Below are 16288 nucleotides of genomic sequence, written 5' to 3' on the forward strand. Positions count from 1 at the left end.
TACCCAGTGTAAGAGATTATTCAGAGCAATGGAGTTCATCAGCGAAGACTTCCTAAAAGGGGTAAACCTAAGCGGAGTCCGACGTCTGCGACACTCACACATTGGCAGAGAGGAGGAAAGAGCAGACGTTTCCACATCAGGGACGAGGGATCAGCAAAGGCAGGGAATTGGGGATTTCTAAAGAAGGGATCTGGGACCTCCCTGGTGGTCCAGAGGCCAGGACTCCACGCTTCCCCCGCAGGGGGCACGGGTTCCATCCCTGGTTGGGGAACTAAGATCCTGCGTGCTGCCTGGCGTGGCCCAAAAAATTAAAAAAATAAAAAATAAATAAAGAAGGGATCAGTCCGGCAGCAGTGGAGGCTCTGTGACACAGAACAAGCTCCAACCCAGCGGACACTGGCCTCGGACATGCTCCGACCCAAAGCCGCGTACCACAGGGGGCCCCAGGGAAGCGGCCCCGGGACACACAGGGCCCCTTACCTTTGCCGTAGAAGAACCTGCGGTAGTAATAGGCCCCCAGGTCGATGTGCTCGATGACGTAGCGCCTGACCTTCTCCCTGTGGATTGGCTGGTTCTCCCTGGGCACCTCCAGGACCGAGACGCCCGCATTGGTGCAGTGAGAGCTGAGGGAGGCCTCGAAGGAGCAGCCTTCCCCGGAACTGAAGGAGGACGAGTTGGCCCTGGACAGCGCGATCCTCCGGTCGCCCTCCCCGCCTGTCTCGTTCCGAAAGTAGGGACAGCTGAGGACCAGGTCGTTGCTCTTCCCATCCCCGTCGTCCGTGTCCAGGTTCTCTTTGGAGTTGAGGTCCTCTTTGCTCCCCAGCGGGGAGTCACAGCTGCCCGTCGGGCCCATGGGCATCTGGGTCTGGGATGCCGCCGAGGCCCCGGTGGTGATGTTTTTCCTCTTCCCCACGTTCGCCCTCGTGGCCATGGCTTCGTTGATATTAAACAAGATGCTCTGGACGTCATAATGTGCAAAGCAGCGCTGGCAGTTCCAAGGGCGGACGCCCCTCTCCAGACGCCCGTCCTCCAGCTCAGAGGCGAACTTGAACGTCTCGTGCTCACTTTTCACGGTCCGCAGCTTGCGGAAGAGGCACGTCTCCATGGACTCCGACTTCAACCTCCGTTGGAAAGGCTTGTCCCTGTCTCTCCCCAGGAGGAGGGCACTGTCCATATAGTCTAATCCTGAGATGTGCACGAATTCGCCTCTAGAAATCTGCGCTGCGGCGTGAAGGCTGGGGGAGATTGCAGGGTCGCAGGGGAAAAACTCGGGGAACCCGAACGGGGCCATCACCCTGTGGTCGTAGTTCTCTAGCCGGTAGCCTCGGAGCATAGCAAAGAAGTTCTCCCCCGACAGGCCCTGCCGGTCGATGGAAGACGTGCTCCCGTACTCCCGGTGCAGGGCGGCCCCGGTATTGGGGTTCACTGCGTTTTGGTCTAGGACATCTTCCGCGTCGATGTCACTGATGGTAACATCACTGTTGCTCCTCTGTCTTATGGGGTGCAGTCCTCTTTGCGGAGAGTGAACGAAGATGTCTCCGACGGTAGACTTCGCCTCCACGAAGTCGAGGTCGAGCGGCTCCTCTTGCTGGCGGTCACTCTGGTTGTTCTGCCCGTTGTGCATGATGGACGTGACACTTTCGTAGCTGGGCTGCGACCGGCTTTCCCACAGGGCCTTGCAGGTCAGCTCCTTGGAGCAGTCCTTTTTAGGAGGCCACTCAGACACCCTTGCTCTGACACCCATCTTGGGCACGGCCGGGGTACCGTTAGCCGGACCACCGTTCTCATTGGAACTGGAAGCATTTAAGGAAGGGGTGGGTCCCATGTTGCCATTGATGGCTTTAAATTTTCGAGCAAAATAATCATCGGACTGCATGATTCTGGGAGGACCCTTGAACTTCGACGAGGCTCTGCCGACCTTTTGCTGCTCTTCCTGTGACTGCCTGGGGTCACTCATGTCTACCGATGACGCAGGAAGCTCCAAGTCTCGCCGGAAAGACTGATGTAAATCCAATGACACTGTTATTTACAAAGGCTTCTTCTATACTTGTATAGAAGCAAACATCCTCAGAGTACAGTTCCTCCAAAACCAACTTGCTTCTCAGTTGCTGTAATAATTTTGAACACCTCTGTCCTTTTCAAAAGCATCCCTTAAGACATCTGGCCAGTTCCTTTACCTGAATTAAAAAACAGAAAATAGCCATTAACAATCACTGTAGCTCCAGGTCAATACATTCCCCACGTGGTTTCTCATCTGCCCTTCTCTCCAATTCCCCGTAAACTGTCGTGAAGTTTCATGGTTCCCTGTTCACACTCTCCTTCTCTCTGGAACACTCTGCCTACTCACTGTACCTGGCTGCTTAAAATTTACACCACACAATCGAGCAGTCCCCTCCCACGCTCAGCCCACATCTGAGCAAGGACCGCTTCCTCTATGTTTCCATGGCATCTGCACCTACACCAATCACAGCACTTTCCCTTATACTCTTACTGCTGCTGTACTGATCTGTCTCCACCACCAGCTAACTGTAAGCTCCTCTAAGCCAGGAGCTATGCCCTTCATCTCAGTATCAACATTATCTATTGATGTAACCTGGCTTAAATCAGGTAATCAAGCAACATTTCAATTAGTTGTAAGAGTAACACAATGGTCATGGAATTGTTTGAGTATTCTTAAACTTTCTTTCAAACCAGTTAAACTCAAAATGTCCAGCAGCACCAAGGTCAATACAAGGCATTAACAATGAGTTTCCAGAATGCTCTCTTGCAAGCAAATAAGAACTCACAGAGATGCCCTGACAGTGAGACGGCGTCTTCAAGAATCTGGCGTCTGAACAAGTACAACTTTCTAGTTCATTACGCCACTAGCAAGTTGACAAACGTGCAGGGAAGCTTAGAGATTTAAGACACAATTTACCTTTGTGTCTGGCAGAAACTTGACTTCACCAACTCTCCTCTTTAATTACAAATAATTTTTCAATTTGTTCTATCTTTAATTAGACAAAAATATTTTCCAGGTATTACTATTTCCCGAACTCATGGCTGTCATAACTGAGGAAATAATGATGTTTTAGGGTGTGGCAAACAGAGAGGGAAGGTGCAGTCAGATGCTTCCGTGCACTCGGCAGGCCAGGATATGCCCAGAGTTCTCAGAGAGAGACCAGAGCTGACGGCATCTTATCTATTTCACTTAGAAGTATTGTATTGAAAAGAACCAGAGATGATTCTGAATCATAGTGATTTCCTCTATAATTTAGGTTATCATCAAATCCTTTCCCGGAAACTGAAACAAAATGACGACCGAGATACGAAGGAAAACAACTTCTTGCCTACCAGCTCTCTGTTGAAATGGTATTGGATTCACTGTAGTAGGCTTCTGCATAACCTATACATGCTATTGAGTCTCCTGCTTACAGAACACTCAACACAATTTGAAAGGGTAAGAAAAGCTTCTCATGGTTGGTTCAGAGCTATGTGAATTCTCAAGAGGCATTAACCTGATACGCATTTTCATTATCTAATACTGATCTGTATCCTTGTTACCGAAGAAAGAACCATGCCCTACCAAGCACCCCGTTCCAAACACTGAACTGTGACATTTCTAGAAATATAATCAGGAGCTAAGTGCTCACCACCTCAAGGAATTAGCAAAAGAACAACAAAATGTACCGAAAGAAACCACGAAAGAAGGAATGCAGAAAGATACAAGCTGGAATTGATGGAATGGCAGGGGGTAGGGGATAAAAGAAGAGACAAATCCAAAAGGTGGATTTTTTTTTTTGAAGAATAAGAAAACAGATACACTCCTTCCCAAACCTGAAAAAGGGAAAGAAAGAAAGAAAGGGAGAATAATATTACATAAGTTCGGAAAGGAGAAAGGAGAAATGACCACACGTATAGGAGGTATTGAAATAAATATAAGTGTAAAAGAATTATACCACAAGCAACTCTACAGCAACAAACTTAGAAACATAGAAGAAACTAAGGTTTCCTGGCAAAACACAAACTCCCCAAACCCATCCAAGAATGGAAAATTTAAACAGAGTGATTAGCACCAGAGAGAGTAGAAATATAACAATCCCTAACTAAATATATGACCGATGTATGCACAGAATGCAGAGAGCTACCTTAACCACGACTTTGAAACCCCTTCATCCTCTCATTTATGAGACCAAATGCTGTCTAAAAATGTAGCTTGTACCTTGCTTTTCTTCCTTTTCCCTGTCGTGGCACACACTGAAATACCAATGTTCCCACAGCACGTGGCAGTCAAAGCAGAAAGGTGCTCAAGGCTCGGGGCACAGGTGAGACTCTGGTCCCCCTCCCCGACTCCACCACCAGCAAACCAGCACCCCCCCCCCTTACCAGCAGCCCGCTCACACACCCCAGAAGGATGCTCTGAGTTCAAGCCACCTGCCAGGAATGTGTAAAACACAGAAATCTGAAAACTAGGATTAACGTGGACAACACAGACACTGAATAACTTGTTCTGGAAAAACTAACCATAAAGTTATCAGAGGTCACTGGGCTTGGACTCATATCTGAAAACTGGTCTTCCAAGCTTTCACAGCCGTTTACATTTACAATAGCATCATTGTTTGCAACAGACAGCATTAAAACTACAAAATCTTTATTCCATAGATCTATTATAGAAATGGAAGGGCTTCCCTGGTGGCGCAGTGGTTAAGAATCCGCCTGCCAATGCAGGAGACACAGGTTCAAGCCCTGGTCCGGGAAGATCCCACGTGCCACGGAGCAACTAAGCCTGTGCGCCACAACTACTGACCCTGTGCTCTAGAGCCCGTGAGCCACAGCTACTGAGCCCACATGCCACAGCTACTGAAGCCCATGTGCCTAGAGCCCATGCTCTACAACAAGAGAAGCCATTGCAATGAGAAGCCCACGTGCTGCAACTAGAGAAAAGCCCGTGCACAGCAACGAAGACCCAATGCAGCCATGAATAAATAAATAAATTTATTTAAAAAAAAAAAAGAAATGGAAGACACCGACAACTGTCAAAAAGTAAGGATTATTACTTTAAAACATGAATGAATAATAGCAACAAATAAAAATAGATGAACTAGTGTTGAATTTTACTACTAGGCTTGCCAAAAACCAGAAAAACTGTAGCAAACTCAGAGCACACAGACCCTTTGCCAAAGAAATCTTCTGAAAATATTCCTTCAGTTATGATTTTTTAATTTTGTGTGTGTGATAAGAACATTAGCTGTATCAGACGGCCACTGGTTTTTCCTGTCTCAGATGTATTCCTCTTTCATGTGGTAATGGGTACCATACCTCTAACTAAAACCATTTTAGTTATGTGGGGCTAACTCCACCCGTAACACGTGACCCAGGTTTGACCAATGAAAGTGCTGCATCTTCAGGCCACAGTGACTGGTCCAGGGATGAGCCCAGGGGCCAAGGCAGGAAGGGTACCCCAACACTGGTGCTCTGACCCTTGGCAATGCCCAAGCAGCAGAGGGCTCACCTTGCCAATGTGACTGAGAATGGAAACAGCAGCACGAAGCTGGGCCAAGCGAAAGAAATGACGACTCCTAAGGATGCGGCTCCGGAACCAGTTCCAGAATTTTCCAGCTGCTTGAGCCAACTGATCACCTTTTTTGGTTTATTCAGTTTGACTTAGATTTCTGTGTTTTCCAGACTAATTTTAAATGTCCTAAGAGACCCAGCTTCTATTCAGTGAAAGATCAAAGACAGGAAATTTGACGAACACAGCTACTGTGCACAGTGTTGCCCAGATTGCCTGGTCAATGAATGAACGGACGGAAAGCCACAGTTCTGGCACCAGCGTCCAAATCAAAACCAGAGCCTTCTGGGCAAGATCCCTGCTCTAATTCCATAATTATATATCTTTTAACACCTTTTATGTGTGCCACTAACAATTCAAAGTGTTCAAAGCCAAAAAATTCTTGACACAGTAGCTGATTAATAAACAATCTACAGTTGCAACAGAACTCCTGCAAATCCCTTCCGGCCACCTTTTACTCCTAGACACATTTTCTAGCTTGTTGTAGCTCCTCGAATAAATCTCTAACAACAGAATGATAGAGGGCACCTTCCTTTTAAAGATATTACTAAAATACTTATATATTTGAACACTGTCATAAAAATAAAACACCTCAAAACAATTATAGCATTTGTTTTTTCAGGAAGATAAATTAGAAATAATAACATCATCCAATTTAAAAAGTATTACGGTTCATGGGGAAGAACTGAAATCAATGTCTTTGAAAAGCAGATGTCAAGAGGGGTAGGATAGGGAGGGTGGGAGGGAGGGAGACGTAAGAGGGAAGAGATACGGGAACATATGTACATGTATAACTGATTCACTTTGTTATAAAGCAGAAACTAACACACCATTGTAAAGCAATTATACTCCAATAAAGACGTAAAAACAACAACAAAAAAAGAAGGAATGGTACAGGCTCTGAACAGAGAGAAATGCAGAAAGGAAACAATGGAGGGAATGAAAATCTAAAGCATGAGCTGGAATGACCTCTGGAACAATCCAGAACCTAGAGGTCAGACTGTGGATGAGAGAGAGAGACAGAGACAGGCACATACATGCGTGAGGGCACACGTGCGCGCACACACACGCACGCGTGCACACGAGACACCCTACACCAGTAATTAATCCTGTTTGCCCTGTAGGGCCACAGATGAAAAGTGGGGATCCGGGGCAAATATGCCTGCATACAGGCATCTGGAACATAAGATCCCTTTGTATCTCTCATTATCTTTAGTTTTTCCCCAAGTTCTAACGTTCTGCCTGTTTCCATGAAGCATTCAGTTGAGAAATTTCTAAAAGACCGGGATTTGCACTCTTAGTAGCATGTACATGCATGCAATGAAGCTGTAATCTAGGAAGCATCTGCAAATATTGTCCCTGTCCCCCAAATTATTCTTTATACTCATCAGGTATATATACATCTTCTATGTTCAAATCCACCATGAACGTCAAGAGCAGGCAGGGAGCCGTGCTGCTGACTGATGTCCATGGGTCCCAAAATGATGGAAGGGACAGGAAAAGGATGACATTTCAGAGAAGCATCTCGAAAGAGCAGCCTGCAGAAATTAGGGGGCTGTGACTGGCCCCCAAACAAAGCACAGAACACACAGTTACAGGTGGGCACCCCGACAGAACAGGGAAAATGCAATTTGCAAAGCACAGAACGCTCTTTACCCGAAGTCTCGAAGGGGTTTGGTGAGTCTGTGACACTACCGAGAAATAAGGGCCAATTATCCAGGTTGGTCCCGTCCTTGTCATCTCCTGCCCCGCTCCCCGCAGCAGCCACTGAAAGACCTTCCTGCCCCGGCATCTCAGCAGAGACGGCAGCTTCTTACTTCTCGGAGGACAAAGAAGCCAACGTATTTCTTTCAGCTCTTATCATCACCTAACGAATGCACCCTCTTCTGACCCTGCCCTTCCATGTTACCCTTTGTTGACAACCTTTTGAGACTTGCCATCTTTCCCAAGATAAAAACCCGCATTATGGCTCACCAGCCTCTTCCCAACCACCCTGGCTCAGTCGGAAGCATCTGCTCTCCTCCCTCCACGCTGGGGCCCAGCCGTCCTCAGCGTCTTCAGGCTGCGCCCTCTCCAGGCCTGCGTCTGAGCTGCTTCCTCTAAACGCAGCATTACCTGCCAACCCTTCATCGTCATCCTGTTCATTCCACCCACCCACCCCCCGCCCCGGGTGCCCCTCCACCTGCTCCGTGGCATCCTCTACTTCCTCGTGGAAACACCCCTGTCCACACCTTACCACGTGTGCCTGTTTCTCTCTCTCCAGCTCTCTGCGAGGCCCCAGGGCTGTGACTGTTTTGTTCCCCACTTGATCTGCAGTGCCTTGCACGGTTTCCAGTACATGGTTGATGGTCCATAAATGTTATTAAATGAATTAACAGATTACTAAACAAATACGGCAGGCAGTAATCCTTCATAATATAAAACGTTTACTATCGAAATGGCAAGCTCTTGTAGTTACAGAATCTACTACAAATCAGAAGTTTAATCATTTTGCAAAAACATGAGTATTATAGAAATAGGGCCAGTTGTTAACGCTTTGCGGGACACTCATACCCAAATCCTCACAACAGGCTACCTTGAACCTACATTCAGCAACTGCTCCACTCTGAGAGCGAGCTTCCCACCCCCACTTCTGTACCAGCCAAATGCAGTGATGGCAGACAGGTCTCCCAACTGTACAGAAAGAAAGAATGCCGTACTTCTCCTTCTAACCGTCTCAGCAGTATCTCAGGCTAAATGCCCGTTCCCAAAAACGAAGCGCATAAGGAAGCCTGCATGACCGATCCTGTCCCCTCCTGCGTCGGGCAGAGGAGCCGATGGGGTGCAGAGCTCCATTTTGCTGTAGGTGGCTGGTGGCAGCGTCCTGGAGATCTGGAAGTATGCCCGCGAGTGGGACCACTCCAAAACAGGATGGCAAGAGGAAACCGTGCAATCAGAGGTCCTGGTCGAGAGGGTACCTGGGCCTCACGTCCCAGTTAGAGAGGAAGGTGTATGAAGCCAAGAGCCCCGCACGTCACGTTTTGAATGCACAGCTGTGAGTCTGCTCCTGACTTTCCTCTGTGATTTGACACCATTCCGTCATTCCAACAGATTGCAAAACACTGGTTAGGATAGCTTTCAACAGGTCAATGCAGAGTTCTCCAACGGAAATGCCATGCATTTTCCCATGAAAAGCGGAAGTGCTATTTCATGAAATATTAAGAAAGCATTAAAATAAAGCGGACCCTCATACTTGCAATTATGGGGGTCACCATTCCACCCGCTCCTTCCTGCCTTAATTCTACTTCAGAGTATCTTCAATGCACTACTTTCTTAACTTTATGGCTAAATGATTCACGCTGCTACCTTGGTGTGGCTACGAAAAACTTAATCAAAGAAAATGAAGAGTCACTGAATTTCTTCCTGAGGATTTTATAAAGAGAACAGAATGCTAATCTGCAGCGAGGGCCTCAGTAGCATGAACAGGTCCTCTCCAGGTAGCTCCCCAAACCTGAACACTGACCATCTGCTGGGACAGAAGACACAGGGTTCATCTTAGAATCATCACCAATTAAAAGGGATCTCCAACCTGTTTTTCCAGACAGTGTTCTCCCTTTCTTTCAGTTCATCTGTAATGTCAAGGACATCCCCCTCTAACAGTTTCCAAGTATTCTTACATTTCATCAAATTCAACGGCTCTCACTCCCCAGGGGGTAAAAAAAAAAAATCAAAAATTGTCACCAGCACTCAGTGGGCACTTTAAAATCTACATGTGGACCTGTGTGATCTCACGGGTGGCAGGGCAGCCTTGAGAGAGGACGGGCTGGAAGAGGCAGTGAAAGACCCCTCAGAGAAATTCAAGAATTTCAGAGCTGGAAGGACTGATCTGTTCTCATGCTAATGGTCTTGGTAATAATTTCTCAAGGACAGAACAGAAACGGGGAAAATGTGATATTTCAGCATAATTGTGTTTAAATAGAATGTTGTTCCAAGTTTTCCATAAGACATCAGTGAGTCTTCAAGAGCAATGTGATAGTTATAGTTGAGCCACTTACCAGGACTGCAGCTGTAGCAAAAGGCTTGAAAACCACAAAATGCACAAATTATGAGCCTCATTCAAGGGAAAAAATGGTTAAAGTTATATGACAGATTTATAATAAAAGTATAACTACCACAAAAACATTTATTTTTCATACGCATATTCCATCAGCTCAAATACTAACATGCATAACTGAGCAGGGAATAAAAAGAGGAACAAACGTTCCCCAGGTTCATCCTCTCTGTGGCCGGGAAGGCGACAGAGCTGAGGTGTGCCCAACGCACAAGGTCTCATCACCTGAAGTGCATTTCCCATAACATCACTAAGTTCAGGTCCATTCAGCCAGGTATTCAATGCAGTTATGACTAAAGACCTATAAAGCAATCCAGTAGCTCAGTTTCTTACCATAGTAGACCATGAACATCAAGGATAGAAACAATTTGACAAATGGGCTATTATTCAATAATAATGGTCATGAATGGATATAGATGGTCCACAATAATCATACTTTGCTAAGTTTTTGGTAGATCTGAACATGAAAATTTGTTCTTAGCCATTTATCTTGAATTAAACATTGGGATGGGGCTTCCCTGGTGGCGCAGTGGTTGCGAGTCCGCCTGCCAAAGCAGGGGACACGGGTTCGTGCCCCGGTCCGGGAAGATCCCACATGCCGCGGAGCGGCTGGGCCCGTGAGCCATGGCCTCTGAGCCTGCGCGTCTGGAGCCTGTGCTCCGCAGCGGGAGAGGCCGCAGCAGTGAGAGGCCCGCGCACTGCAAAAAAAAAACCAAAAAAAAACCCAAAAAAACATTAGGATGGTACCAAAGATAAATGTTTGGAGCATGAGAATATTAAAAAAAAAGAGAAAAATTCGTCTCCTTGAGGTTTTATAACATAGAGGTAATGTATGACTTGTGAAGAATAATTCTCTTTGCAGGGAGTGGAATGTTCACGCTGGTGTTAGACCATTTTTCAAAGCACTCCATGTTGCTCTTTGGAAGAATTTCTCAAGTGATGTCCCCAGAAAACCTGATGCCCTTGGTGTAGTTAAGGACTTTTTCATCCAAGTAAAGCAGAGACCCCAGTAAAAAGTGTCTAAAGGATTCCGTCTCCACTGGAACCTTGTATTATGACTCTACATTATCCTGAATCGTAATCCATGCTGAAAAAAGGGCCAAAGCAAAGGTTTGTTAGATGGAGCCCTTGTGTGACTTTCTAAGTGAAGCACCTATATGCTTCGCCAGAGCAGGATCCTGGTGCCCCCTATTCACTGGTGTCCCCCCGGTCCCTAGAGTCGGGCGGGCCACTTCGTTGGCACTCAGCGTTAGCTTACATCCATCCGTCTAAACTGAAATAGCTGCAAACCAAACTACCCCAAAGCACCGACTCAACATACTATCGCGACACATGCAGAACACGATGGTTCCTGATGCTCTCTTTTTGGTTTCTTTGCAGGCTCCTCCTCTGCTCTTTAAGTGCTGGTGCTCCTTGGGGCTTATTCTAGGCTGCCTTCGCTTTTAATTCCACCTACCTCCTTGTGCAGTTCTAGCAGGGTCACGTGAATCTCCACGCCGACGACTCTGAGATCTACCCAGAGCCCAAAGGTGTCTCCCATGCCACACAGCCACGCTGCGCTATGACAGCGCACGCCCTCCAGCCCAGGCCCTGGGCACCTGCTCTCCCACTGCCCAGCTCAGGAGCGGCGTTCCCATCTCCCTGCCGCCCAAGCCCAGCACCCGGGGCCCATCCTGCCCTCCCCTGACAGACAGTCCACGCGCAATCTGAGACAGTCCACTTGACTTTCTGAATGTTCTCAGATCCATGCAGACCTTGCTGTCTCGACTGCCGTGAACACTGTCTATTTCGCCTAGATTACCCCCAAAGCCTTCACTACTTCCCCGTGTCCCCAGAACAGAGCCTGAGTGCTTTACGTGGCACAGGTCACTCAGGGTTTGGTCCATGAGTAGCTGTCCAGCCCCTTGTCCTGCGGCCCAGACCCCACCCCATGCCCGCACGTGCTGCCCTTCGTTCTCCTTTGCTCAAGGGGGTCTGCACAGGCTGCTCCCCTGCCCCAGGGAAGACTTCTTCCTTCCACTTTGCTAACAGGTGTTATTAGTGCAACCTCAGCTCACAGATTGGGTTGTCCGGAAGCCTTCTCAAATCTTACCTCTGGTTCTGCGTTATCTTAATGCAGGCTCCCCTACCATCCTGCCCCTTTTTTCTCACCATATGTTAAACACCACACTATTTTATCCCAGCCCGTTTACATGGCGCTAACCTCCTCTACACTCCTCTAGTTCCGGGCAGGCAGAGTCACGGCTTTGCTCACAGCACTCAGCAAGCCTCCGGGCTCTGACCATGCTTGCTGAGACCACAGCAAAGTGACTCATCCTCTCTGACCTACCTGTAAAATGGGAATAATCCTATCGATGTCAAAGGATTATTCTAAAGATTCGACAAGATCCAGATGCCAACTGCTTATCTCCATGTTTCCTATAGCCAAAGTTCAAAAAAAATTAGCTGGAAAAATTGATTTATATATGAACGAATATTGATTGATAAACTGACTTCCAGCTGGGCAACTAAAACGAGTAAGACACATACTAGACCCAAGGAGCACAGTCATGTTTACAAAACCTAATATGGTAACTGCTAATGGATTTCTGTACAAAGACTAACAGGAACACATAACTGATTGAACTTTGTAACCGAACTGCAATAGCTAAGCTGATTCGCCAAGAGGCAAACAGAAGCTTCCAGAAGGTAAAGGCAAGTCCCCAATCTCCAGGCAGGTGCTACCAGCTTCCCAGCTACAACTTCTAATTAAAGTTATTTTAGGGACTGCACTGTATTGTAACGAGATGATCTGGGAGTTTGAAATTTCAGTGTGTCCATAAAAAACAGGAACCCATTTCTGGTAGTAAGCTACTCTCAGCTACCTTCCACATGTGTGTGTGTCAAAGAGGATAAACAAAGAGCCATTTTCTGAGATGGAATATTTTGATCGTGGAATTTTTCCAGGGAGACAGAAGAACAGTTGTGGGTATTGACAGTTTCCCGTTAAATCTTTTAAATCAGAAAAAGATAAAAAGAGATAGCCCTGCACCTCCTTCCCTCAGGAGGTTATTAGTTATGGCATTTTTTCAGCCATGTGGCCACTCACTTACAGATGACACAGTAGGAAATCAGACGTTCCAATTAATAATTTAAGTGGAGGCATTTGTGTCTTAGGAAAACACAGCAAAAGAAAAAAAGAACTTCTATATGGTGCCAAGTGATTTAGACTGTACCTCTGTTATTTGCGTTTAAATATCATAGAAGATAATCTGTTTTATTCTTTCAATGAAGGTTGAGTGACACTAGGTGACCAAGAAGGGAACCTGAGCATTTTATAATAAAAACCTGGGAGGCTGGAGCCTTAACAAATACTTTTAGGGGTCCTTCCTGTTGTTTACCTCAAAGAGAAGCAATTCTCTCACTTTCTTCTCACCCCTGGTATCTTCCAGTGAATCCACAGCGAAAACTCTTGCAGAGTGAAGGATCTGTCTCACCTCGCTCTACAAAACTAAAATCGATCAATACTATCGAAAACTGAACTAAACGGACAAAGCAGCTACCTTCAACGCGTTCTGCGTTAAAACCCAACGAGTGGACCAGAGAGCCGTCAATCTGAAGATGCTTCCTTTCCACTGAGCATGAAGGGCACAAAAAGAAAACCCCGCCAATATCCCGTCTAGTATTTGATTTTTTTAAAATAGTAATTTCAGCAGCAAACACACAACAAACCGCATTCACTAATCGCACACCCTCCAAGCCATCTCTGCATTGTTCTCATGTTTATTTGAATTACAGGATACTGAGTTTTGCTGAACAGCATTATGAGGTTTATTATGTGATACAAAAACCCTTTGGTGGGCTTCCCTGGTGGCGCAGTGGTTGCGAGTCCGCCTGCCAATGCAGGGGACGCGGGTTCGTGCCCCGGTCCGGGAAGATCCCACATGCCGCGGAGCGGCTGGTCCCGTGAGCCATGGCCGCTGAGCCTGCGCGTCCGGAGCCTGTGCTCCGCAACGGGAGAGGCCACAGCAGTGAGAGGCCCGCGTACCGCAAAAAAAAAAAAAAAAAATACTGCAAAGAAACACCCCCATATTATGATACTAAGTATCTATTACAGGAAGGCTAATACTTGGTTTTTGCTTTCTTCCTTGTATTTTTCTCTAAAGTTCCAAATTACTAACTATATATGAACATGTAAATCCGCACATACAAATATAAATAGTTTAAATTCAATAAATAGAAAAATTTAAAAACTAATCCTCCGTAAAAGCAATGCGTGTTTCCCTTAGAGAGCATATTACCCTTATTACATAAAATGAGACGACCGTCAACTTCCTCTCCTTCAAGTCCCACGGTAAGATATTTAAACATGGAAACAGAGACTAGTGTTAGATGAGCCACACCTATTGCTGCTCACCTTAAAGAGTATATGGTTTTTTATAGCAAGTATTCACAAAGATGGTGCCCTCCACTCCCATGCACTGGAAATGACTCTGGTTAGAATAATAATGTCTTACATTTGCATCTATTTTCCTGTGACCCTGGGTACACCACAAGGCAGCAGTGTGGAAGACAGCATAAAGGGCTCAAGATGAAGAGATCGGTGTCTACCTCTGAGGACATGATTAACTGTGGGCTCTTCAGCCATCCAGGCATCCACTATGACTCAGTGTCACGTGTACGATGGGGATCCAGTCTGCTGGCACACCTCAGACAGGTGCCGGGGGACCAAGTTGAGAGCTGCCATAAGATGCTGAACCAGACAAATGCACAACATGAATGTTACCACCTTGCGGGAAGGAACCAGGAGGACAGCCCATGCTGCTCGCTCGATTCTACTGCAGGGCAGCCTCTCGGGGCTGACAAAGGCAGAGGGAGGGCCAGCTTCAGGAAGGCGGCCCACCTACTGGGGACCGTCCCCGACAGGAAACAATCCGGCTTTCAGAAGTCCGGGCCACGATAAACCCAGGACCTAGAGGGTGAGGAAAAACACTGCACGTACTCAATATAAAAGCTACCATGGTGTCCAGTCCGAATTCTCCATCCCTATCTGGCAATAAACCTGTCCTAAGAGAAAACTGGAACCCTGCGGCACAGACACTGATGTCAGCAAAACAGAGAAGGGGAGGGACACAGTGGGGGACACAGTTCACGCCCCTCACCACCTGATTTTACCCCGAAGTGTCCTAGTGTCGTTGTCTTGCGTTCAGGAAGCGCACTCAATACTCTAGAAAATAAAGTTTCCTGCAAACTCAGAGTCAGGGGTGATGTCAGAACGACTCCTTCAGGAAGTTTTCCCCATAATGTACCTCTTCAATAAGGCACTGGCTTCCAGGGCAACACATTCCATTTCACTAGTCACAGAGAATGAATTCCAGTGCACTCAGGGGGAAACACTTCCTCAACACACTTTATTTGGAATTTTTAAAGTATGAACTGAATGCCAGTTATATAAACCACTTTCGATTATGGATGCATACTAATTAATTTGGACTGAGTATTTCTTTAATAAAGTTCCTAACACCAAAGATCTTTACCTGAAGAAGAAAAATAAAAGAATGACCACCTAACACATACACACTACTACATATAAAATACATAAATAATAAGAGCCTACGGTATAGCACAGGGAACTCTACTCAATATTCTGTAATGGTCTATGGAATCAAAAAAAAAGAGTGGACGTATGTATATGTATAACTGATTCACTTTGCAGTACAGGAGAAACTAACACAGCATTGTACATCAACTATAGTCCAAGAAAAATTAATTTAAATAAATAAATAAAATAAAAAAAAAGAATGACCACCTAATAATATATATAACCGTTTATTAAAATAAAAAGAACTCTAAGAACCCTATTTCCTTATAAAAATGATGGTCATGGAAATCACTGCTTTCTCTGAATTTCTAGGGTAATGAGTAAGAGAGAGATGCAGATGCTGCAATTCTGATGACTACTTGTCCCGAGACATAAACAGAGCGCTAGCCAAGGAAGACTGAGCTCATGTCGGCAAGTAAGGAAATCATCTGTGTCACCAGAGACTCCCTAAGCATCATGGGTAGACCGAGAGAGCTTGTTTGACTAATCAGTATCCTTTATCATAAAATGTCAATATTAATGCATTACATTTATTTGGGGATTTACCATTTCCAAAACCCTCTTCTGTTCACTTGAGGGTTTCATTGAGCTAGGAAGACCTCTGAAGGGACAAAAGAGAGAGACTGCTCTCCCATTTCACAGGTCAGGAAGGAACTCTTAGGGCAGCTAAGTCAGTAATTTGCTACAATCAAATGCAGCAGAGGAATCAATCAAAAGGATCAGAATGGGAATCCAGGTGGCTTCATGCTTCCCACCATTGCTGGTAGCGTCTCAAAGTTACACATGGCCTTTAAAACTGAGGACTAAAAACACAACGAAATGACTACTCTGGCCAAAAGAAGCCAACCTAAGGCAAATCCGCCAACTTCAAATAAAATAAAAGTGCCTATCTCCACTGCTCTGAGGCCTAAGGAAAGGTACAGTATTGGGGGGGGGGGGGGGGGGGGGGACACAGGGGATGGGCCCTGAGGGAGACGGCAGCTTCCCCAGCCCAGCTGTACCACAGAGGCCTGTGCATGGGCCCAGCTCATAAGCCAGTGGTCCCAGTTGGTTCCTGCCAGTTCAG

The 16288-nt window shown here is 46.3% G+C and overlaps 1 protein-coding gene across 14 annotated transcripts in view; it reads right to left on the minus strand.

Moving 5' to 3' along the window:
• The window catches only part of SIPA1L2 (signal induced proliferation associated 1 like 2), a 238114-nt gene that overhangs the window by 108084 nt on the left and 113742 nt on the right, over positions 1–16288 (minus strand). For 13 of the 14 annotated variants that reach the window (XM_027094090.1, XM_027094089.1, XM_027094088.1 and 10 more), the window contains one exon: positions 481–2177. In XM_027094090.1, coding sequence (XP_026949891.1) covers positions 481–1957 — 1477 coding nt within the window. In that variant the 5' untranslated portion in view covers positions 1958–2177. Of the gene's footprint in view, positions 1–480; positions 2178–7525; positions 7645–16288 lie in introns of those variants that run through there. The other variant, XM_027094095.1, reaches the window with a different exon arrangement.

This window comes from Aethalodelphis obliquidens, unplaced genomic scaffold (assembly GCF_003676395.1).
Source record: "Aethalodelphis obliquidens isolate GAN/ISIS:26980383/991018 unplaced genomic scaffold, ASM367639v1 scaffold87, whole genome shotgun sequence".
In the NCBI taxonomy this organism is placed as follows: Eukaryota; Metazoa; Chordata; class Mammalia; order Artiodactyla; family Delphinidae; genus Aethalodelphis; species Aethalodelphis obliquidens.